Source organism: Ornithorhynchus anatinus, chromosome 1, assembly GCF_004115215.2.
Source record: "Ornithorhynchus anatinus isolate Pmale09 chromosome 1, mOrnAna1.pri.v4, whole genome shotgun sequence".
In the NCBI taxonomy this organism is placed as follows: domain Eukaryota; kingdom Metazoa; phylum Chordata; class Mammalia; order Monotremata; family Ornithorhynchidae; genus Ornithorhynchus; species Ornithorhynchus anatinus.
This window is the reverse complement of record NC_041728.1, coordinates 26,915,305-26,940,897: the sequence shown is the minus strand read 5'-3', so window position 1 is coordinate 26,940,897 and position 25,593 is coordinate 26,915,305. Positions and strand designations below refer to the sequence as shown.

At 45.2% G+C, this 25,593-nt stretch overlaps 1 protein-coding gene and 1 non-coding gene across 3 annotated transcripts in view; both read right to left on the bottom strand.

Moving 5' to 3' along the window:
* Positions 1-25,593, bottom strand: part of CMYA5 (cardiomyopathy associated 5) — a 72,345-nt gene that overhangs the window by 28,627 nt on the left and 18,125 nt on the right. Inside the window, exons 2-5 of one of the 2 annotated variants that reach the window (XM_039911369.1) lie at positions 7,432-18,451; positions 4,007-4,102; positions 3,049-3,282; positions 171-193 (exon numbers count right to left, since the gene is read on the bottom strand). In XM_039911369.1, coding sequence (XP_039767303.1) covers positions 171-193; positions 3,049-3,282; positions 4,007-4,102; positions 7,432-18,451 — 11,373 coding nt within the window. The remainder of the gene's footprint in view (positions 1-170; positions 194-3,048; positions 3,283-4,006; positions 4,103-7,431; positions 18,452-25,593) is intronic. The other variant, XM_039911370.1, reaches the window with a different exon arrangement.
* MIR7415 (microRNA mir-7415) lies at positions 7,701-7,758 on the bottom strand. The gene has a single exon (NR_127396.1). It is a non-coding gene; the product is annotated as a microRNA mir-7415 (primary transcript).

Here is a 25,593-nt window from a genome sequence, read left to right as displayed (position 1 = left end):
AGAGCTGTCATCTAGCTCTAAGGAGCATAATCATTCAAGAAGAAAGCCAAATGACTTGCTAAATAATCAGCATTTCTATTGGCGGCGTGCTTTCTACGAAGCTTTACAGTAAAATCATCCAACCATGCCATTTCAAAAGCCACTCTGTGGTAACACCACACTTCGTATACCTTTCATTGATTTCCTTAAATGACTAAAAGGAAAAAAGAAAGAAAAACTCATTAACACTTCCAAAAAGTACAACAGTCATGATGAGGTAAAGGGCAAGTAAAACTCTCCACTAAGTTGACGGAAGTATTTCTCCAAGGGTGGGTATGCCTTTCTCCCAGAAAATTTGTCACCAAGCAAGATTCAGACTGAAAAGAGGGTTTGAGTTCAGATGGAGCTGCCCCCATAGTTTGAAAATCCCATTAGACTGTAAGCACCACGAAGGCAAGGAATTGCATGTCCTGTTGGGTTTTTTTTTTTAATTCATTCAGTAGTAATTAAAGAGTGCCTTTTGTGTATACAGCACAGTGCTTCTCACTCAGCTGGCGCTCAACCAAGACTATTGATTGGGAATTTGTTTCCAGTTGTCACACTTGCCCCCTTCCTGCGGGAGTGTACTCAGCGAGTTCCAGACTATACAGGTCTCGAAGGGCAGATGCACCCCTCAATCAATCAAAGATGATTACAGAACACTTACTGTGTGCAGAGCATGTAATTTTGTTTATTTATATTAATGTCAGTCTCCCCGTCTAGACTCTAAGCTCACTGTGGGCAGGGAATGTGTCTATTACATTGCTATACTGTACTCTCCCAAGAGCTGAGTACAGTGTCCTGCACATAGTAAGAACTCAATAAACACGATTGTCTGAGTAGTAAGCATTTGGAAGACTACAATACAATTAAGTTGGTAGACATGATCCCTCCTCCCAAGGAACTTACTGTCTAGAAGGGGAGACAGACATTAAATTAAAATACAGATAGGGGAGGGGAGACAGACATTAAATTAAAATACAAATAGGGGAAATGGCAGAGTATAAGAACATGTACAAAAGTGCTGTTTGGCTGAGGGTGAGGTGGATATCAAATGCTTAAGGGGTACAGATCCAAGTGGGAGAAGGAAGAGGGAGTAGGGAAAATGAAGGCTTAGTCAGGGAAGGCCTCTTAGAGCTGTGATTTTAGGACGATTTAGGAGGTGGGGAGATCTGGGGAGGGAGTTCCAGGACTGAGGGAAGATATGGGCAATGGCCAGTGGTTGGCAGGCAAGATGGAGGGACAGTGGGTAGACTGGGGTTAGAGGAATGAAGTGTGCGGGCTGGGTTGCAATAGGAGATCAACGAGGTTAGAATGGGGAAAGCTGATTGAGTACCCAAAAGCTGATGTTAAGGAGTTAGTGGAGGTGGAAGGGCAAAACTTCCACATTGGAAGTTTTGAGGAGTAAGGAGACGGGGACTGAACACTTTTTTAGGAAAATGATATGGACAGCAGAATGAATTATGGACTGGAGTGAGGAGAGACAGGAGGCAGGGAAGTCAGCAAGGAGGCTGATACAGTAATCAGTGCAGGAAACGATAAGTGTTTGGATCAGCGCAGTAGTAGTTTGGCTGGAGACAACAGGGTGGTTATTAATTTTTTAAGGTTATTTGTTAAGCACTCACTATGTGCCAGGTTCTGTAATAAGCGCCGAGGTAGATACGGGATGATCGGGTTGGGCACAGTCCCTGTCCCACATGGGACACACAGTCTTAATCCCCATTTTATAGAGGAGGGAATTGAGGCACGGAGAAGTGAAGAGACTTGCCCAAGATCACACAGCAGGCAAGAAGTAGAGCTGGGATTATAACCCAGGTCCTTCTGATTCCCAGACCTGGGTGCTTTCTATTATGTTGTGAAGGAAGAATCATCAGGATTCAATAACAGTTTGACACTAGCAAGCCAGGGTAGAAATCCTTTTATTAGTAGTAGTAATACTTATTAAGCACTTATAATATACAGAGCACTGTTCCGAACACTGGGAGAGAACAAAAAAGTGGAAATTAGCTACAATCTCTGTCCCGGGGGGCCTCACTTAAAAAGTCCTAATTTATTTAAGGAAGAAGTTAAGTCTTGCACGTTTAGGCTAGAACCTCAATCCTCATCCCAGCTCTGCTACTGATAATCGGTGAGAGCCTGTACCGAACTGCTTAACCTTCACCTCAGTTTACCCTCCTGCAAAATGAGAAGGGTTCCAGAAGGGAAGCCATAGGCAGGTCTAAAGGAGGGTTGTTGTTGAGGAAGCAACATTTCGCACCCCGCAATAACTCCGTCCCTCTCCCCAGTGCTTAGTTCAGTGCTCTGAGCTCAGAGTTGCTCACTAAATTACAAATGGACCAGGGAAGATCCCTCCGACGGCAGCTTGTCCGGACTAACGGACAATGCCAGGGTAGCCGGGGGCTATTTGGATGAACCATCTTCAAACCACAACAGGGCTGCAGAGTTACTGCCGGTGCCAATAAGTACAGGAGAGAGAAGACAAATCATTCGGGGAGTGAGGTTAGCAACTAAGCCTGACTTTCTCCCCTCTCTTCCACTCTTCCATTCCTTGAAGGTGGTTCTTTAAAGTCAGCAGTCGGGAGAAGCTTCCTACCTGCTCCTGTCCTGTGGACCAGAAAAAAGCCATTGTTTGGGAGGAGGGGATGTCTCCTTTGCTTTCCGGTGCCTTCCTCCAACACGGAATTAAAACAATTTATCCAGAGCACATTCTCTTCAAAAGAGAGGGCTGTTGGGGATGATAAGCTCACTGAGGACAGGAATTGTATCTTTTGGTTCAGGTGAACTCTCCCAAGCCCTTAGTGCTGTGCTCTTGACCCACTAGGCATCCAGTACAGTGCTCTACACAAAGTAGGGTCCTATACAGTGCTCTGTGCCCCACAGGGGTTCCAGTACAGTGCTCGGTACGCAAAAGGCGCAAGGTTTGATTGACTAATTGGGAAGAGCAACACGCAAGAATAGATCCACTTTTACCAGCCAAGATACTATTTCGAGAGGGAGCAAGAAGGTGCTTGTTGCTGTTAAAATGCTTACTGTGAGGAAAACGGATTCGTCCAGCTCCTCTGCTTCCTTCACAATTGTTTCCAGGGTCTCCTTGGCCGACTCCATACTCTGGAGGAAGCTCACCATCTGGTCATGGAGGTAGCTCATTTTCCTTCTCTTCACCTCCTCAAAGCCTTGGGCCTTCTCGTCATACTGGGCCAGCACTTTCTTCATCATTTCTTCATTCTGCTCTTCTAGAAGTTTCTCATTCTTACTACAGTTTTCCTGAAAAGGGCAGAGAAAAGCCATGTCGAGAAATCTTTTAAGAGTCCCCCCACCCCATTCGCTTGATGAAGCCACCAGTTCCAGAGTCTGACTTTTGCCAGGGCTTCATGAAGGTAGTTCAGACCTCCTTCTTAGACCCTCCCTCCATTTTCAAACCAGTCTGTACTGGTGCCAGGCATCTAAAAAATCCTTGTCCTGCTCATCTGGTGGAATGAAGTTTTCTCGGCTGCTCTAGGAATTTTGTCTCCATAAAGACGGGAGCTTAGCTCTCAGAGACATCAACAGTAATAGCAAAAGCACAAAGGAGGAACCGCAATTTGTTCAGCAGTGATTCATTTAATTGTATTTATTGAGCGCTCACTGTGTGCAGAGCACTGTACTAAGCACTTGGAGAGTACAATTCATCAATAAAGCAATAAATAATAATGATAATAATGGTATTTAAGCGCTTATGATGTGCAAAGCACTGTTCTAAGCACTGGGGGGATACATGGTGATCAGGTTGTCCCACGTGGGGCTCACAGTCTTAATCCCCACTTTACAGATGAAGTAACTGAGGCACAGAGAAGTTAAGTGACTTGCCCAAAGTCATACAGCTGACAAGGGGCGGAGCTGGAATTAGAACCCATGACCTCTGACTCCCAAGCCCGTGCTCTTTCCACTGAGCCACGCTAATGATACGTACGGGGAAGAAAGCAAGGAAAGGTTGAAGAGAATAGCTTACCTCAATGGTGTTAAAAAAGGATTCAATCTCAGTAACAAAAGCTTCAATCTTCAATGACTTTTCTTGTAGATTTTCAAGAAATTCCCCTAACTGAACCTGCGAGAAAGAAAAAAGAGAAAAAAAAAGAGATTGAATTTGACTCTGACGCCTGAGAAAATGGTGTTGAAAAATCTTGCGACCATCTACTTGACTTAGAAATTTATCCTACAAGGAAACTGATTCGCTACCTCGCTAGTAGTTATTTAATGCACTCATTTACTCTGAAGTAGTCCTTTAATTAATATCATCAATTTTCCAGTTTTACCAAATGGGGTTGTGATTCAGTGACTACCGTCGCGTTTAGAATGCAGTGAAATGGATCTGCCGAGCTAGAAGAATTCAACATCTCAATCATCTTCCACAGCAAAAACCGGAGCCGGCACTGTGCAGAGCCATAGAATATCCAGCAAAGAAGAAGCAAGGGATGTGGTCCCTGTCCTGGAGGACCCCACAATCTAACAAAAACTAAACGATAGGCAAAGTACATATTAATGGTGCATTTTTTCCTTCTATTGAATGTTCCCAAACCCCAAAAATGTGCTCCATAAACAGGAAACACTCAATCGGTGCTGCTGCTGCTGTTGATGATGATCAATCCATCAATTATTAGTATTTATTGAGTGTTTGCTGTGTGCAGAGGACTGTACTAAGCGTTTGGGAGAGTACAATATAACGGGGTTAGTGGACACATTCCCTGCCCACAGTGAGCTTGCGGTCTAAAGGGGGAGAAGGACGTGAATATAGATAATTGAATTACGGATATATACATAAGTGCTGCGATTGATCAATCAATCGATGCTATTTATAGGGTGATTTCTGGGTGCAGAGCACTGTACTTAGCTCCTGGGAAAGTACCACAAAATGGAGTTGGTAGACGCAATCCCTACCCATAAAGAGTTTACAGTCTACAGAGAAGCAGTGGGTTGAGCCCGGGCCTCGGAGTCAGAGGTCATGGGTTCTAATCCCGGCTCCGCCACTTGTCTGTGAACTTGGGCAAGTCACTTCACTTTTCTGTGCCTCAGTTACCTCAGCTGTAAAATGAGGATTGAGACCGTGAGCCCCACGTGGGACAACCTGATCACCTTGTATCCTCCCCAGCGCTTAAAACAGTGTTTTGCACTTAGTAAGGATTTAATAAATGTCATTATTATTATTATGTGGGACAGGGATTGTGTCCGACCCTATTTGCTTGTACTCAACCCAGCGCTTAGTACAGAGCCTGGCACGTAGTACACACTTAACAAATACCACAATTATTATTATTATTATTACAGGATGTTGACCATCCAGTAGCAGAAAGGCTAGGGAAAGATACGGTTGGGGGTCGAATCCTCTCCTCCCACAAACTCCTCAGTGCTCCACAGGGCAAACTCTGGCTACGGCTGCAACAGCCTTGCATGACAGTCAGTCAATTAATTAACAACATTTGCTGAAGGCCTTCTGTGCCCTGAGCACTACCTTAAGCACTTGGAAGACAATGCGTTAGAATCAGTGTACACGATCCCTGCCCTCAAAGACCTTACAATAATAATAATTGTGATATTTTTTAAGCGCTTACTATGTGCCAAGCATTGTACCGAGTGCTGGGGTATCTACAAAACAATCAAGTTGGACACAGTCCCTGTCTCACACAGGACTCACAGTCTTTATCCCCATTTTACAGATGAGGTAACTGAGGCACAGAGCAGTCGTGATGTCCAAGGTCACATAGGCAAGTGGCAGAACTGGGATTAGAACCCAGGTCCTCTGGCTCCCAGGCTCATGCTCTTCGCACTAGGCTATGGTGCTTCTCTGTTCCGTTTTGCACTTCTATTACCAAAGCACCGTACATAAATTATTTTAATTTACCCCCCACAAAACCCCTGTTAGGTAGGGTTCAGGTACTATTATCCCTAATTTATAGATGGGGAAACTGAGGTGTCTTATGATCTAAGTGACCACAAAGATCTGAGATATATTTAGCAGGGTCCTGTAGAATGTATTTTATATCCATTTGGGAGAAAAAAATTGTAAATACTATCAATTTAAAGACAAATTATGCATTCGAAGATTAAGAATCTCAGAAGTACTATAAAACACTTCTCTCTTTTCTGCTCAAAATGCTCCACCTAAAGAATTCCAAAATGGTGTCAGAAGGCTACCTCATGTCTGTTAAGATGTTTTCAATCAATAGTATTTATTGTGCACCTACTGTGTGTAGAATGCTGTGCTAAGTGCTAGATACTGTATAACAGAAGAAGACATGATCCTGCCCAAAAGGATCTTAGAACCTAGCTGAGGAGCTAGACATCAGCAGCACGGCCGAGTGAATAAAACACGGGCCGGGAGTCAGAGGACGTGCATTCTAATCCCCGCTTTGCACTCGCTTGTCATGTGACCTTGGGCAAATCACTTAACTTTTCTGTGCTTCAGCTCCCTCATTTGCAAAATGGGGTTTCAATACTTTTCTCCCTCCTACTTAATAATAAAAATAATGATGTCACTTTGTTAAGCGCTTACTGTGTGCAAAGCAGTGTTCTAAGCGCTGGGGAGGATACAAGGTGATCAGGTTGTCCCACGTGGGGCTCACAGTCTTAATGCCCATTTTACAGATGAAGTAACTCAGGCACAGAGAAGTGAAGTGGCTTGCCTGAGGTCACACAGCTGAGAAGCGGCGGAGCTGGGATTTGACCCCACGACCTCTGACTCCCCAGCCCGTGCTCTTTCCACTGAGCCACATTGCTTCTACTTAGACTCCGAACCCCATGTGGGACAGGGACTTTGTCCGACCTGCTCTTCCCCAGCGCTTAGATCCGTGCTCCACACAGAGTAAGTGCTTAATATAATAATAATAATGATGGTATTTGTTAAGTGCTTACTATGTGCCAGGCACTATACTAAGTGCTGGGGAGGATACAAGCAAATCGGGCTGGACGGAGTCCCTGTCCCACATGGGGGTGACAGTCTCAATCCCCATTTTACAGATGAGGTCACTGAGGCACAGAGAAGCAAAGTCACTTGCCCAAGGTCACACAGTAGACAAATGGTGGAGCCGGGATTAGAACCAATGACCTTTTGACTCCCAGGCCTGTGCTCTATACGCTATGCCATGCTGCTTCCAAATTATTAATTACTACAAATGGGAAGAAGAAGGGTTCAAACAGTAGAATATATAAAACCCATTCCCGTTCTCCTTCCCACTTAGCCTGAGACTGTAGCCCCACGTGGGACAGGGACTGTGTTCAACCTGATTAATTTCTATCTACCCCAGTGCTTAGAACAACGTTTGACCCCTAGTAAGTACTTAACCAATGCTGTTTTTTAAAAAAGGAACATGTACGAGAGGGCAACGAGGCTCTTCTATTACAAAGGCCTCAAGTCCCTGAAGGTTTAATAAAAAAACTTACCTTTACCACACTTATAGCTGTGTCCAGGGCGGAAACTTCATGGTCTTTGTGGATGCCGACAACTTTGTCTGCGGCTGGAATCGGACACTTGCACGTGTAGCAGAAAGCATCAATTTGGGACTTATTTGATTCTTTCTGCGTAGTCTCCGTTTCCGACAACTCCACTGGCGACTTTCTTCGACCGATCTCCAAACCCGACTCTTGCCACTCCGCAAACGTACTTGGTTCTGGCTCCCTCACAAATTCATAGCTCTCGCTCACGTGCTCAAAAGACTCCTTCTCCTCAGATAACACGTCCTCAGGCGCGCTCTCAGAGAACAACAATTCTTCTGATAAGACGTCCTCTTGGCTAACCAATTCAAAATCGATTGATTCAGCGAAGTCTCTATCTTCCTGGGGAAGGGCTCTATCGCCAGATCGGTATTCCTGCATTATATGAGTTGAGGCTATTTTAGCCTGTTCTTGCTGGTTATCTTGCCAAGAAGCTTCTTCCGAAACAAATCCTTCTTCCTGACATGGCGTCTGCAGTGGGAAGTGTTGGTCTGCCCCTGCCAAGGCAGTTTCTTCATCGGTCTGGCTTGCGGATTCATCTACTCTCTCCAAAACGTTATGCGTGTCTTCGAATGGGATGGCATAGGTGATTTTCTGAGTCACCATTTTAATTTCCTCCATAACGGGGGCTTCCTTCTGCAGCCCGTGGTCATTGCTATCCTCCACCCCGCCGCCCACTCCTCCTCTATCTCTGCAAATAGGTTTCTCTTCCTTTCCCATGTTCTCCTCCTCCAAAATAGTGCCAAGCCTCCCCCAGACTTCTTCTCCTTCAGGAAGCAGCAGATAGGAGTCCTCCCCACTGCCTGGTTTATCTTCCCAATTTTGATCTTTCTGAGGCCCAGGAGCGCCATGTAGAAAGTCATCTTTGAGAGTGTACTTCTCGAAATAGAGTCCGGTTCCTTCGTCTGCGTCGGAGTCCCTCCCTGGGGATGGAGCCTCAGAATTCAAACTCTCTCCGTCTGAAGTCACCTGGCCTTCTTTCCTTCTGCCTCCCGCCGCCTCTTGGGAGACGACCTTGTCGAAGAACTCGGATGCAGGCCGTTCCGCTCGACGGTCTGGATCCGCCGGAGGGAACAGTACGGTTTGGGACAAGATTGCTTCTTTGGTGTCCGATAAGGGTGCTCCGAGTACCTTCAGGTCCACATCTTCTCTGTTTGCTTCCTTACTGATATCCTGGTCGGCCGACTCTGGGGTCACCGAGAACTGAGCAGAGTCTGCCGGCAATAATCGGTCATGCTTCTTTTCAGTTCCATGAAAGGCTGAATCCAATTCCACCACATAAAATTCACTTTCCTCTGGACTTTCCGGGAATAAATCTGTCCCTTTCGAAGCCTTCTGTAGGGTTTGCTCCTGGACTGCCCACGTCTGAATGGGTTTCTGCTCTTCCGGCTCAGGGTTGATGTTGTAATCAATTAAGGTGTATTTTTCAAAATAATCCACGTCACTTGTCGTGTCGGGATGACCAAAACCCAACTCATCATTTTGGGAATTTGCAGAAATGTCCCTGTCACTTTTGGGCGATTCTGTTTGACTCTTTTCGGTCACCTCAATGGCACCATCATCAGGGGGGCCTGCGGGTGATTCTCTCTGAAAACCTTTCTGACCGGCTGTCTCCCCACGGTCATCTTGAAGAAGTCCGGTTTTGAGAGAGGCGCTTTCTTCCAAGTACTCGACTTCCTCCTGCATTTTTTTACTCTCCTCTTGGTCAGCTGAAGAAATAAAGGCGGGAGCGTGAATACTCAGGATCTCGCAACTGTCGGAAATGATATTAAACTGATTTTTCTGATCTTCGGACCCCGACGCAAATCCAGCCGACTTAGAAGACACCAATGGATCGGCAAATTTTTCTTCCTTTGCATAAAGAATTTCAGGCTCCTTGGGCGTTACCTCAGTGGGGCCAGCCTCACTCAGGTTGGTGGTTAGTTTGTCCTCAGTCATTTGTTCAGGTTGTCCAGTTGCTAGGGGGAATGGTTTTGGGGGGACGGCATCGCTCCTGATCACTGCACTGGAAATCTGCTTTGAAGCCAAAGGAGAGAGTGTGGGGGGACTTGATCGAATGTCTTTGGACATTTGTGTAGTATGAACAGTCCTCCTTGGAGGAGGCGGGGGCGGAGGGGGAGAGGATGGAGAAATTTCTTCCTTCTCTGCTGCTTGCGTCTCCGGAGATGCCTTCGAAACCACCGTCTGGGACTCTACAAATGACAGTGTTGCTTTGGCTAAAGGATACTGCTGCTTTGCTAAGTGTTCCGTTCGTTCAGAGGGACGGTCTAGAGTAACTACGGATTCTTCTGACACCCGACCGGTCACTATAGCCAAATCAGGCTGAGGGGTCTGCCTCAGATTTTGTGAAGCATCAGTTTCTGGCAGCTCTACCTCTATATGTGCTCTCTTGGAAGAATAAAACAATCTTTCTTCCTCTTCAGGCCTGTCTACAAGGGCCGTGACTTTTTCCAGCTCTAACCTCTCAACTCCTGAGTTGGACAGCAGGTGACTTTCTGGCCTCTCATTCTCCTTCTTGGGAACCCCTGACACCCCCGTTTCTGAAAGCAGATTAGTTTCCCTGGAAGACTTACGCTGCGACACTAGATTCTCTTTTTGACTAAGAATTTTCTCTTCAGAGACCACCGACTTTTCTGCCAATAAACTAGATGTCCCGGTGGAAAAGGGTGGAATTTGCTCCTTGTTGGATTCCTTAGTGAGGCTTGGGGCAGGAGCTGTTGAAGGCTCTGTTACCATTCCTGTTCTCCCAGGGAGGTCCAGTGGACTTTCTTTCTGGCCTTTTTCATTGCAATAAAATATTTCTAATTCCTTTGATCCTACAGATTTCCAAGGTCTCGATTCACTGGAGAAGTCTACGTTCCTTTCGCTTACATCTCTTGGAATAAATGGAGCCACTTTGTCTGATTTTTCTTCCAGAATATTTATTTCTGCAAAAGAATAAGGCCGACTTCCCAAATCAGCTTTATCATTAAGGTGGCTTTCGGGTCTTAATTTTGATTCTGCTTCAGAGAGGTCAAAGGAAGCATAAGCCTTTGGTGGCTCTGAGAGCCCTCCTACTACCACAGCAGATGGCAAAAATGGTGATTTTTCCTCCTTTCTTTCTACGTCACGTTTAAGTAAATCGGGTTGGGCTTCTCCTACTGCTAAAATCCTAGTCTCGGCTAAGGGATGTACTGCTGGGGTCTGTGATTCCCAGGTCACACTATCACCTGTGAAGTCTGAGGAAGCAGGCATTGGTGGTGCCTGGTCCTCAACTCCTTTATCACATATTTCTCCTTGGTCACGTTCTTCAGCTCGATTAGCTGGGGCACTCTTAGTCTCTCCGACCGGAACCTTTGCCTCAAAGGGACGATGAATTTCTGGCTTTTGTTCTTCTTCAGCATCCTCAGCAACTGGGACAGCCTTCTCAACCTCTTTGGGAAAGGTGTTCAGCTGAGCTGCGGCCTTTACTCGATCCTGAGTGGAGTCTATATTTGCATTTGCTGGTTCTTCTGGCCACCGATCAGCTCTCTCATCCACATAAAGTTGAGGATCCTGCCCCCAGGAAACCTCGATGAACCCCTCAGAATCAGGCTTTGGTTGTTCTGACAGTCTTTCTCCTTTCTTGGCCGGGTGCCCTGGTGTTTCTCCCTGGGCTCTTTCCCCACCATCTTTAATTACAGCCTTTTGGAATTCTTCCACCGTCAGAATCTTAAATTCTGGAACAGAGTGTGCTTTTGGCTTCTCTGATTCCTTCGTCCTAGCTTCATCAGTGAGGTCTGGAGCTGCTGACTTGGGCTGCTCTAAGTCCCCACTTGCTCTTTCAGGTGGTGTCCTTTCCTGTCTTTTCTCTTCCCTGGGTTTAAACCAACTGGTCTTCGGCTCCTCTTCGGGTGACACTCTGAGCTCTGACTCGGAGGGTAACGCAGGCTTCTGTGCTTCATTAAAATCGGCGGGTCCGATGGGAGCGGAAGCTTTCGACTCTTCCACCAAAGAATCTGTTTCCACAGAAGGGCCAGGGGGAGTTTCTAAGCCTTCAGTTTCATCACGGTTGCTTTTGGGACTTCTCCCTCCAAAAAACAAACTGGTCATCCATGAAGTAAATGATGATGCCCCTTTATTCACTTTGCTGTCTGGCGTGGCTGGTTTCTGTTGTTCAGTGACTCTGCTTCCTCCTTCGGAGGAGTCAGGTGGCACTGCTTTCTGAGCTCCTTCATCAATCTGAATTAAGGCCCACGTGGATTCTTCTGGCATCTTTGCCTTAGGAACAGGACTTGTTTCAGGCTCTTGCGCTTCAAGAGTATCTTTCACAGTTTTTGAAATGACCATTTTGGGCTCTTCCAGAACCGTAGAAAATGGTAGACTTCCCAGATCTTCATCATCCACAGAGCTACCTACGGTGGTTTTTGCTTCTTCTTCCAGCAAGTTAGGTTCTTTAAATGAAGAAGCGATACTTTCTGGTCTCGGAGTTTCATGTTTCAACCAGGCAGGCTCTAAGACCCCACTGATTCCTTCAGAAAATAATTCTTTCTGGTTATTGCCTTTACTAAGCCTGGAAAATTCAGTGTTGGGCTTTTCCAATATCAAGCTGTCAGACTCTACCAAAGAATGGATCTGTTTATCCAGTGCTGTGTTTTCCACTGGAACAGCAATTTTGGACTCCCCTGATACCTGGAATCCTTCCAAAGGATAGGCCGCCTTTCCCATTTCCTCTCTATTGTCAGCCGATCTACCTATATCCGGTGTTGCCTCGGGTGATGATACTTCCACGTCTCCGGCCAAGGGGACTAGAGTGTCCCGCCTCCCATCTCCGTATGTCTGACCATCACCTGGGGAAGCAGGTTTCACTTCCTCTAATATTGTCTGCTTGGTGTCTGAAGAATCCAGCTGTTCTCTTTCTTCAAAAGGTCTGGGGAAGTCTCCTTTTGAAGTTCCTTTGATGAAACTTTGGGACCCCTGGGGAGGAGGGGATTCCTGTCTCTGGGCTCCGTTAATGCCTGCAAATTCAGTTGGCACAGCAGACTGGGTCTCTTCTCCAGGGGAGCTCGTTCCTGCAGATGTTTCAGGTAGAATTCCTAGAATTTGTACCTCAGGTGGACTGGTTATTAATACATCAGACAGCAAATGGACTTTGTCTGAGGAAAATGTCTCTTGTTCCTTATGCTCCTCCTGGAGGCCAGAAGCAACTGTTTCTAATTTCTCTGTCAGGCTTTGTGTGGTGACAGATACATCAAGCTCTTCACGGTGTTTGGTTAAAACAAACTTCGTCCCTTGGGCTGCCAGATTTTCCACCTGAGGCAAAATATGAGTTTCTTCCACTGCTTCTTCACTGCCTGCCAAATCTTTTGAAATCCTAATATTGGGCTCTTCCACTAATGATTTTAAGGAAAACAGATATGACTGAGGTCTTAGATTGTCTTCCTTGTCTGAAGAGGTTACTAATTTACCAGGCTCTGAATGCACCACCTCAGGTATGTGAGATGGGGTTTCTTGGAGCAATTTTTTGGCACTAAGATTCTCAGCCATCGGTGTTCCCTCTTCACTTGTGGAAACAAACTCCATCGTCTGAGTTTCCGGCATCAAGCTCCCTGTCCCGGGCAAAGGAAATTTTGCTTGTTTTAAATCTCCAGGCACGTTTTCATTAATTAAGGCACTTGATTCCTCTGACACAAGGTGTGGTGATTCTGGTGTGTGATGCTGCAGAGCTTTTGTCCCAGTTTCCAGAGCAAAACTCAACAAAAGACCACCTGACTTTTCTGACAGATACTCTGGCAAAAATTCTTTGTCTGGGGAATGAGATATCAATTCGTGTCTATTCCTGTCACCGGTATCAATTGGTGAAGTGGCGATTAACTCTTCTGACATCAATTTTTCTGATTCATGGGGAATAGCTTCCATTTTTCTCTTTTCTTCTGATAAATGAGACTCAATTTTTCCTTCCTCTGTTTCATCAGCGGATGATAGTGGAATCCAGGTTTGGGGCATAAATGGGGGAGAAAGATGTTCAGGTATTGTCTTGGGAGGTTCAACAGAAGGGTCAGATGAAGGGGTTTTAGTTGGTGGGATCACAGTCTCATTTTCTACCCTTCCAACTTCTAAAACAGAAGAGTCGGGTAAAGCTGCTTTGGGTGGTTGTGAGCGAGGTTCAGTTTCTTTCTTTTCTACTTTAGATAGAATAGAGGATTCATACGCAGCTGCTGTGGAGAATTGCAAACCTGATGAGATATCTTTCTTCCCTTCTTTGTTTAAAACGGTATGTTCAGCTTCCCACGTCGTTAGGGTTGGAGAAGTCTCAATGCTTTTCTTCTTATCTTCAGGCAAGAATGAGTTTTCGGACTTAGATGTCGTAGCCTCTTGAGAGCCAAGTTCAATATCTTTCTCTCTATGTGGGGGTTCAGCTGAATGTTCAAGTGTGGGTGCTGATTCCCTGGGGGAACCAAGTTTAATATCTTCCTTTCTTTCTTCTGGCAGGACTGAGTGTCCAGATCCAGATATTGAATCTCCAGGAGAACAGAGTTTGATGTTTTCCTCTCTTTCTCCCGGCGGGACTGAGGGTTCAGATCCAGATGTTCCGATCAGAGGTTCAGTGGTTTTCTTTCTTTGTGGGGGCACGGCTGATGGTTCAGATCCAGATGCCGTCGACTCAGGTGATGAACTCCCCTGGAGTTCTTCCTTTCTTTCTTTTGACAGGCCTGGAACTTCCTTCTCTGCTTTTGAAGATGCTAAATCCTGAGCTTGCCGGGAGCTCCTCGGTTTTGCAACGGGCTTTTCTTTGTTTTCTACTTCCGGTAAAACTCCAGACCTGGAAGTGGTCTTTAGTTGGGTATGGTGATCCTCCTCCTCCTCCTTTTGGTCCTCAGCATCTGGTAAAACCTTACATTCCGACACAGACGCCACACCTGGTGATGACTTGGGCTTCATGGCCTCCTTTGGCTCATCAGCTGGAAATGGGGTAATTGAGGGCTCAGTCACAGACACGGGAGCTTTTGGAGAACCTCGTTCCACATTTTGCTTCTGGGATGAAGGTGAAGGCACTGGGAAAGATAGTGAAATTTCTTGGGGAGCCGGTCCAATTTCATCCTTTCCTACTTGTGAAGAAAGAAAATCTCCAGATGGACCTGGCTCCAGTCCTTTTTCAAATACTGACACAGAGACCGTAGGGGTTGGGAAACCTGGGTGGCCCTCTCCCTGCCCTTTAGGAGAAACCACACTCTCAGAAGCGGACGCGGCCCTCTCTAATGAACCTAGGTTAATTTCTTTCTCCGCTCCATCCATCAACTCCTGTGATGCCAAATGTTTAGTCTCAAGCATCGGAGAGGGAGGCTTAGTTTTTCGCCTCTGGGACAAAATGAGATGTTCAGACACGGTTTTTGATGGAGGTTGGGTGTCTGACTCCGTCTCTTCCTTCTCTGCTTCTGAAAACAGGGAACACTCAGACACAGACATTGCCGTGAGCAGCGAGCCAGGCTCGAGGTAGTTCCTGTCCGGTTCGTGGGCCTGGAATGGTGGGGCTGAATATTCAGCGACTAATGCTGAGTCTGGAGAAGAAATTGCCATCTCCTCATTCTCTTCTTCGGATATAATTGTGCGGTCAGAAGCTGGGGTCGACCGCAGAGAGGAATCATACTCAAATTCTTTCTTCTCTGGTTCTTTGGTGGCAAATGGTGAGATGGAATATTCTGACATAAATGCGGAATCAGGTGAAAAAGGGCCCCGATTTTCTTTTTCTTCCTCTGAAAAAACTACACGTTCAGATGCAGATGCTGCATTTAAAGAGGAATCGAAATCAATTTCTTTCTTCGATGGGAAGAGTTGCATGAGTTCTTCATGAGTTGCATATGGTGGGATTGAATATTCTGAAACAGAAGCTGAGTCTGGAGAAAAAGGTCCCCTCTCCTCCTCCTCATCTTCTTCTGATAGGAAGATCTGCTCCATTGTAGTTACTGTGCTGACAGAAGAATCGGGCATAGCATCTTTCCTTTCTGATGCATAGAGTGGAATTGAATATTCTGATACCGAAGCTGAGTCTGGAGAAAAAGTTTCCATCTCCTCCTCCTCATCATCTTCTTCTGATAGGACAATGTGCTCAGTTGTAGTTATTGTGCTGAGTGAAGAATCGGGCATAGCATCTTTCTGTTCTGCTGCATAGGGTGGAACTGAATATTCTGACATAAAAGCTGAGTCTGGTGAAAAGGGTTCCACCTCCTCTTCATTATCTTCTTCTGATAGGACGATGTGCTCCGCTGTAGTTATCGTGCGGAGGGAAGAATCGGGCTCTATATCTTTCTTTTCTGTTGCATAGGGTGGAACTGAAAATTCTGATACAGAAGCTGAGTCTGGTGAAAAAGGTTCCATCTTCTCTTCATCATCTTCTTCTGATAGGACGATGTGCTCTGCTGTAGTTATTGTGCGGAGAGAAGAATCGGGCTCAATATCTTTCTTTTCTGTTGCATAGGGAGGAACTGAATATTCTGATACAGAAGCTGAGTCTGGTGAAAAAGGTTCCATCTCCTCCTCATCATCTTCTTCCGAAAGGACGATGTGCTCTGTTGTAGTTATTGTTCTGAGTGAAGAATCGGGCATAACATCTTTCTTTTCTGCTGCATAGGGTGGAACTGAATATTCTGACACAAAAGCTGAGTCTGGTGAAAAAGGTTCCATCTCCTCCGCGTCATCTTCTTCGGAAAGGACAATATGCTCTGTTGTAGTCATTGTGCTGAGCGAAGAATCGGGCACGTTATCTTTCTTTTCTGTTGTACAGGGTGGAATTGAATATTCTGATACAGAAGCTGAGTCTTGAGAAAGAGGCTCTACATCAGCATCTCCTGGCAGGACAACATGTTCAGATGTGGTTATTGTACTACGTGAAGAATCAGGTGTGACATCTTTCTTTTCGGGTGCATTCGACGGAATTGAATATCCCGATCCTGAAACTGGGTCTGGTGATAGAGTTTCCATCTTCTCATCATCTTCTTCTGTCAGGACGACTTGTTCCGTCGTAGTTATTGTGCCGAGTGAAGAATCCGACAGAATACCTTTCTTTCCTGTTGCATGTGGTGGAAGTGAATATTCCGTTACAGAAGCTGAGTCTGGTGAAAAAGCTTCCATCTCCTCATCCTCTTGTTCTGATCGAACGACCTGTCCAGATGTGGTTATGGTACCGTGTGAAGAATCGGGTGCAATATCGTCTTTTTCGGTTGCGTAGGGTGGGATCGAATCTTCCGATACAGAAACTGAGACTGGTGAAAAAGCTTCCCTTTTCTCGTCATCTTCCTCTGATAGAATGACATGTTCAGTTGCAGATGATGTATTCGGTGAGCAGCCAGGCTCAACAGCTTTCTTATCTAGTTCATTTTCTGATGCAAAAGCTGAATCTGGTGAATATGCTTTCTCTCCTTCTGACCCTTCTGATACAACTGCATGTTTGGATGGAGATGTTGTTGTTAATAGGTCACCAGACTCAATTTCTTTCTTCTCCATTTCATGAACTTCATACGGAGGAACTGAATTTTCAGTCCCAGACAGACTTTCTGGAGCCTCGATTTCTATTACCTCCTCCTCTGACAAATACGACTGATCGAGCCCAGATGTTGCTGTTAGCGGTGAAAAAGGTTCAACGTCTTCCTTCGTTTCTTCTCCTATCCCTGAATGCTCAGTCGGCACTCCTGGAAAATCTAGATCGATCCTTTCTTCCTCTTCTTTCTGAATGGGATACGGTGGAATCCCCAGTTGGGCCTCGGTTTCGGCCTTTTCTAGAGAATATATCTCCGGTTTGTCTTCCTTCTCGGCAGAGACTTCTGATGTAACTGCTGGTGGTTCTGACTCAGTGCCGTCCTTCTCTGCCTCAAGTGAGACAGAAGGTTCAGAATCAGGGGGTGAATCTGATTCAATACCTTCCTTCCCTTCACCAGGAGCTACAGGTGGTGAAATGGAACGGCCAGGTGCTGCTGTGGCGGTTAGCTGTGAATCTCGCTCAGATTCTTCTCCCGCTGCTTCTGCTGATGCTGAATATTTTTGTGGCGATGGTGCAGCAACTGGAGCATCTGGTTCCCTCTCTTTCTTCTCTACCTCATCCCCTGAATGTGGCGGGATAAATTCTGGAGTTCCCAGAGTACGGGGCTGTCTTTTATCTGCTGCTCCTTTGTTTGTGGAATAAGCAGGACTAGGAGACAGAGTTTCTCTCTGCTTTATGTCCCCATTAAGCATCGATGACCCTGATCGTGACTCCTTGGAGAGCGTTTCTCTCCATGGTGCAGAATTCCATGTTTCTTTATTCTTTTCAATATTATGTGTGAATGACCTATCTGTCTTTAATGGTAGAGTAGAGTCAGAAGCTGGTTCTAGAGTAACGGATGCATCTTTTCCCTTTCTATAACTGATTTCTTTAATTACATAACCCTTTGGTAAAGTTCCATAAAATTGTAGCGGGATTATTTCTTCCTTAACCGAATTGAACATCTTAATTTTATACTGTACGGTTCCTATATATACTGGCTTTAAATCTAATGGCTTATACTCTTTGTATATCGCGCCGGTGATCGGGGGAGTGTTGGAAGTTGTTTTCTTTTTCCTCGTTTTATCGTAGGGGCCGATGGGTGGCTTTTCTCCATTGGAAATGGAAGAATGGTCTTTGGACTCTTCCAGTCCTTTTAACTGAGCCTCAGGAGAAGGGCTTTTTCTATTCCGTTTCCGACGCAGAGATGGTGAACTGCGTTTGGATGATTTTCGCGATCTCTTCCGCATCTTCTTCCCTTCATCCATGATGAATGAAACGTTCCCAGGTGGAGAACTTACAGTTGAACTTTCTGGACTGTATATATCAGGAGTTGAGCTACCTTCCGAAGCCCAAGGAGTGGAACATCTACTTGAGTTGGTCTCCCAGGTTATTCCGCTATCTTCACGTTGAATGGTTACCATGGAAAAGGATGGATCAGATATAATACACTGCTCTCTGGATTTTGCCTCTTCATCTTGGAGATGGTCTGTCAACCTAGCAAAAAAATAAAAATTATATTTAGATATATGCAATCACATTCTAGTATGGCAGGCTAACAACAATGGTAAAATTTAATTTGGATAATGATGACCGATGCTCCTTGTGAGCTCTGGATCTGTTGCATTCCCCTTCCATGTCCCAGTGAACATAGGTGCCACTTCTGAGCCTTGGGACTAGTGGAACAGTCCATGGTATTTTTGTGAAAAAAAAAGAACCCCCTCCAAAAAAATACAAAAGAAAAGCATTTTAGTAGCCCATTAAGGAACAAAATGCAGATATCAACATGAACATATGTTTTTCAATTTATCTTCCAATTGAATTGTAGGTCCTAACAAGCTTACAACCATTCCTGCAAAGTCAGGTTCTCTTTAAGTTTTTAGGGCAAACACAGCTGGTAAAGGATAATAATGATAATGGTAGTATTTATTATGGGCTTGTGGAGCAGTGTGGCCTAGAGAATCGAGCCCAGGTCTGGGAGTCAGAAGGAACCTGGGTTCTAACCCCGGTTCTGCCACTGTCTGCTGTGTGTGACCTTGGAAAAGTCACTTTACTTCTTTGTGCCTCAGTTTCCTCACCTGTAAAATGGGGATTAAGACTGTGAGCCCCATGTGGGGAAAATGGGCTGTGTCCAATTTGATTAGCTTGTATCTATCCCAGCACATAGGACAGAGCCTGGAATATGATGTGTGCTATGTGCCAAGAACTTTACTAAGCACTAGGAAGATACAAGATAACTAAGCTCAATGTGGGCAGGAAACGTGTCTACCGACTCTGTTGTACGGTATTTTCCCAAGCGCTTAATACACTGCTCTGCACATAATTAGTGCTCAATTACCATAAATTACCATAAATACCATCAATGATAATGATGATGATAATCAGGTTAGCCTCAGTCCCAGTCCAACAAGGGGCCCACAACCTAAAGGAGAAATCTGAATGGATTTGAGTTCTCCATCACGTTGATGATGTCACCTACCATATTCGATTCAAGAAGGTCTACACACTCTGACAAGGAAGAGATGGGTTGTATGGGGAAGCAAATGACTGTTAGTTGGAGTATAGGCTCTTTGAGGGCAGGAAACATGTCACTTCTTTGTTTTCTACTTCCTAAGTGCCTTAGGAGAGTCGGTTACATGCAGTGAGTCTCTCAATAAACACCACTGCTCCTCCCACTCACTTTCCCCCAGAAATAATAATAATAATTGTGGTATTTGTTAAGCGCTTACTATGTGCCTGGCACTTTACTAAGTGCTGGTGGGGAATTTAAGCAAATCAGGTTGGACACAATCCCTCTCCCACATGGGGCTCACAGCCTAAATCCCCATTTTATAGAGGAGGCAACTGAGGCCCAGAGAAGTGCAGTGACTCACCCAAGGTCACAGAGCAGACATGTGGTGGAGGCGGGATTAGAACCCATGATCTCCCGACTCCCAAGCCCATGATCTATTCATAGTTACAGATGTCAGATTAAATGCACGAATTCCCGAAAATTAGGTCCAGACACAATTCACAGATCCCTATGAGGCTAAAAAAAAAAAAAGAAGTCAAGAGCATTCTCAAAAGTTAAGACAGTCTCTCAGAAAATGATGATTACAAGTCTGAGAAACTTACGACCCACTTTTTTTGAGAATATTTATCAACTATATAAGTCTACTGGTAGGCATAAAACTCCCATCCAATTTTGCCTGGTAGCGATTTCTATAAAAGCCTCTAGCCAAACCACTGGGACCGCCAAAGCAACTTAATGTCTTTAGGTTGTTAATAATTTTAGTCTGAATGTGAACAACATCTTAATATATGATAAATGAGGATGGGCAATGGGACCCTCTTCATAATTGGGCACTTTTTGAGGGGTAACTATTTCTAGAGGAAAGACGCTTTAAAATCTCCCAGGAAAGGAGAGGGTGAGCTTTTTCCAGACAGCGGCTCAACAAAATTTTCCGTAACAGGAAAATTGTTTGTTCTACAAAATTACGTGTACTCTGCTTTCAGTTCAAGCAGTCCAATTTGGACACTGCTGTCTGCGATTACCTTAAGAAATATACTGACCTTCAGTCAGTCACGAGGGGAGTGGGTGACCATTCCAACATCCCTGTTGTCAAAGCGAGTATACTTGTTTTAAAATGAATGCCCTCCCGCCATTTTAAACAGAGGTACTGGTGCCTTTTCTTTCTCCCCTTTGAGAACTGATGGTGCCTCGTTATGACTCTCTGTAAGTTTGAGCTGTATTTTGTCTTTGGGGAAAGCAGTTCTTTAAAAGAAATGACCTGGAAAAGCTGGCCAAATATCACTGCGGCCTCACCCCTACCAACGGTGAAGCTGCGTGGCCCTAGTGAGATAAACAGGGGCCTTGGAGTCAGAAGACCTGGTTCTAATCCTGGCTCTGTCATTTACTTGCTATGTGACCTTGGGCAAATCACTTCTCTTCTCTAGGCCTCAGTTCCTCAATTGTAGATGGGGATTCAGTCCTTGGACTGTGAGCCCCATGTCTCTGACCTGATTACTTTCTATCTAACCCAGGGCTTAAAACAGTGCGTGACTCATAGTAAGCGCTTAACAAATACCATTAAACGCATCCCCCCCAAACAAACAAATGGTGCAGGCGGAGGGGAAACAAGCACCCAATGTGTCAGAAGAAAACTGAACTTGATAGAGAAGCAGTGTGGCTCAGTGGAAAGAGCCCGGGCTTGGGAGTCAGAGGTGATGAGTTTGAATCCCCGCTCTGCCACTTGTCAGCTGTGTGACTGTGGGCAAGTCACTTCACTTCTCTGGGCCTCAGTGACCTCATCTGTAAAATGGGGATTAACTGTGAGCCTCACGTGGGACAATCTGATTACCCTGTATCTCCCCCAGCGCTTAGAACAGTGCTCTGCATATAGTAAGCGCTTAACAAATACCAACATTATTATTATTGTGTTTTTGCATGAAGTGTGGGACAGCAAAATGGAATCACAGACTTTTTGCAGCAAAATATGCGCCACAGAAACACTGATTTCCCAACTAATTTTTCAGCCCATGTACTTCAGGGAGGGGAAGGAGAGGGCAGGGAGAGGAGGACCAGCCTAGTTACCTCTCTTTCAATCAATCCACCAGTCAGTGTTATTTATTGAGCATGCACCGAGTGTGTCCTCAAGGGGCTTAAATCACAATGGAGTGTATTTCCCATTAGATTATAAACTCCCTGTGAGCAGGGAACATTGCTCCATCAGGTTGATATTGGCATCTTGTGCCTCTATTGTCTATCCCGAGCATTTAGTACAGTGCATGGCTTCTATTGTATATCCTGAGCATTTATTACAGTGCACTGAATTCAGTAGGTGTTTAATACTACCCATTATTACTGCTTATCTATGTTGACCATAATAATGGGGGGAGAAAAAGTCATAGGATTTTGGCCTCCAACATTTTCCCCACTTTACAAGTGAGACACACCAAAGGCACGGTCTCCATTTCCTCTGCCACTTCTTTTTTATTTTAAATGGCATTTGTTAAGCGCTATTATGTGCCAAGAACTGTACTAAGTCTTGGAATAGATATGTTAATCATGTCGAGTTCTCCATCACATTGATGTTGGCATCTACCATGTTTGATTCATCTACCTGACAAGGATAGATGAGGTAACTGAGGCCCAGAGAAGTGAAGTGACTTGGCCAAGGCATCCAGCAGGCAAGTGGCAGAGCCAGAATTAGAACCCAGGTTCTTCTAACTCCTAGGTTCATGCTCTATCCATCAGGTCATGCTGCTTCTCACTCCTGACAAGTGAACCCCTGGCAGCAGTTATCGGGGCATCTCACAGCTCTCACTGTATAATTATAACTATAATTATGGTATTTGTAAAGCACTTACTATGCACTAAGCACTTTACTAAGCACTGGGATAGATACAAGATTATAAGAGCAGATGTAGTTCCCGTCCCAGCACAGCACTTATGTACATACCTGTAATTATTTGTTTATTTTAACGTCAGTCTCCCTCTCTAGACTGCAAGGTCGTTGTGGGCAGGAAACTCTATTACATTGTACTCTCCCAAGTGCTTAATACAGTGTTCTGCACACAGTAAACCCTCAATAAATACAACTGATTGAGTGATTGATTGGTTCCACATAGCGGTCACAGTCAATGAGGGATGCTCTGCACACAGTAAACCTTCAATAAATACAAATGATTGATTGATTGGTTCCACATAGGGGGTCATAGTCAGTGAGGGAGAAACACCAGGTGTCTTATCCCCATTTTACAGATGAGGAAACTGAGGCAAAGGGCGATTAAGAGACGCTTCCATGGTCACAGAGCAGCCAGGGCACAGCTGGAAAAAGAATCTGGGTCTTCTGACGCTCAGTTCCATGTTTTTTTCTGCTAAGCCACATTCCCTCCCATACTTCCTGACCCTCTGTTGGAGGACATAACAAGAAATCTGGAAGCTGATGTCAGACCATACTTCTGATTGCCTGAGAAACTTTGCCATCACAAGATGTCGTAAGATCCATTAGCTCTCCTTGAGGTAGCCAAAGTCATCCCGCCCAGGTAATCAGTGCGCTTCATTGAGCGGGTAGAGAAGAAACAAACCACGTAGTCCCAAAGAGAAATGATATATGATCCTCTAAACTGTAAGCTCACTGTAGGCAGGGAACGTATCTACGCTGTTGTACTGTACGCTCCCAAGTTCTTAGTACAGTGTCCGGCACAAAGTAAGCACTCGGTAAAAGCCACTGATTGATCGATGGCTTATTTAGAAGTTCCGAAAGGAACAGCAGGACACAAAGGAATAATATAGTACTTACAGGCACACTGCAAATTTTTTTCTTACAGTAGTATTGAAATAATTTACAAGCCATACATGTGAAGTGCCATATTTTTAGCTGAGAAATCCGACTTTCAAATCTGGCGATGGTAGAAGAGAAGGTTATTGTGTGCTATGCTTAGCTGAGCCACAGAGGGAAGAAACTGATGTGTCTTGTGGTAAAACAGAAGCAGCGTAGCCTAGTGGATAGAGCACAGGCCTGGAAGTCCAAAGACCTAGGTTCTAATACTGGTTCTGCCTCGTGTCTACTGTGTGACCTTGGACAGGTCACTTCACTTCTCTAGGCCTCAGTTCCCTCATTTGTAAAAAGGAGATCCAATACCTGTTCTCCCTCCGACTTTGACTGTGAGCTCCAGGTGAGGGACAGGGACTGTGTCCAACCTGATTATCTTTTATCTAGCCTGGCACATAGGAAGAGCTTAACAAGTACCCTAAAAAAGAAATAGCACCCAATGAATGATGCTCAGTTTAAACTTTATGTGCACCACATGTAAATCAAAAGTTCCTCAAGTTTAAACCTTCCCAGGGATTTTAGGAACACCCTATTGATGCATCGACAGGTATCCATGACTCTCCATGTACGCACGCGTGACAGTGGGAGCGATGCTTCATCTTTTCAACAAGCGCCACGTGTGGATTGAGTGGACTGAGCTCCTGGGAGGATCATCATCATCACTGGTATCTATTGAGTGCTTACTTAGAGTAGTAGTGTGGCTTAGAGGACCGAGCGTGGACCTGGGAGTTAGAAGGACTTGGGTTCTAATCCTGGTTCTGCCACATGTCTGCTGTGAGACGTTGGGCAAGTCACTCAACTTCTTTGCACCTCAGTTACCTCATCTGTAAAATGGGGATTAAGAGTGTGAGCCCCATATGGGGCAGGGATTGTGTCCAACCTGATTTAGTTGTATTTACCACAGTGCTTAGAACAGTGCTTGGCACACAGTAAGTGCTTAACAAACACCATAATTATTTTTATTATTATCACTGTACTAAGCCCTTGGGAGAGTACAATACAAAGAGTTGGCAGACAGTTTGCCTGCCCATGATGAAGACGATGATGATGATGATGATGGTGGTATTTGTTAAGTGCTTACTATATGCCAAGCACTGTTCTAAGTCCTGGGGTAGATACGAGGTAATCAGGTTGCCCCACATAGGGCTCCACAGTTTTAATCGCCAGATGAGGTAACTGAGGCCCAGAGAAGTGAAGTGACTTGCCCAAGGTCACACAGTTGCCAAGTGGCAGAGCCGGGATTAGAACCCTCGACCTCTGACTCCCAAGCCCGGGTTCTTTCCACTAAGCCATGCTGCTTCTCATAAGGAGCCTACAGTCTAGAAGGAGATGTTACCTGGTCCAGGTGTAACTGCCCACCTTTAGGAAACTCCCATTCCTTGCACGCAAGGCTTGGGCTCTTGCCGACTCCCGTGTGAAGGATCGTGCCCACGGTAGGACTCTCTGCAGCCTACCCTATATGTCTTCCGCACAAACTCCTCCAAGAGGCCTTCCCTGACTAAGCCCTCCTTTCCTCTTCTTCCTCTCCCTTCTGCGTCACCCTGACTTGCTCCCGTTTTTCATCCCCCCTCTCAGCCCCCAAACACTTACGTACCTATCTGCAATTTATGTTATTTATATTAATGTCTGGCTCCCCCTCTAGACTATAAGCTCACTGTGGGCAGGGAATGTGTCTGTTTATTGTTATATCGGACTTTCCCAAGTGATTAGTATAGTGCCTGGCACATAATAAGCATTTAAGTTCATTACGGGTAAGGAATGTATCATATTGTTATATATTGTACTCTCCCAAGAACTTAGTACAGTGCTCTGCACGTAGTAAGTGCTTAATAAATATGACTGACCGATCGATCAACCAACACCTTTAAAAAAAACCCCAACAACCCTCTGCCGACTGAAAAACACACCCCCGGATCTACTTTCCTTGCGTATTCATTTCCACGAATAAGCAAGCAGGGACATAGTTATTCTGCTTATTAATAGCTGAGGTAACACGAGTCATGTAGGGTTTAGAACACGGGCAGCACACTGACAGCCTGGCCAGAGTGAAGGAGGGTTGATTACATTTTGAAAGGTCACAGTTGAGAAGTTTTGACTAGTTTCCTGTCCCCACTGAAAAAGCAACATCATGAATGTCCTGGAATTCATATGCATATCCATATGTCAGACACGGGTAGGTGTGACATATGAAAAGGAATAAGCAAGATCAGCAGGTAACTAGCTCCCCGGATATCTGAGTAGCCCCGACTTTGTGGAAACAGAGTCCCAGGAGTTCTCGGTTTGACCCAAGAACCCACAGAAACCAGGTCACTGTCAGTAATG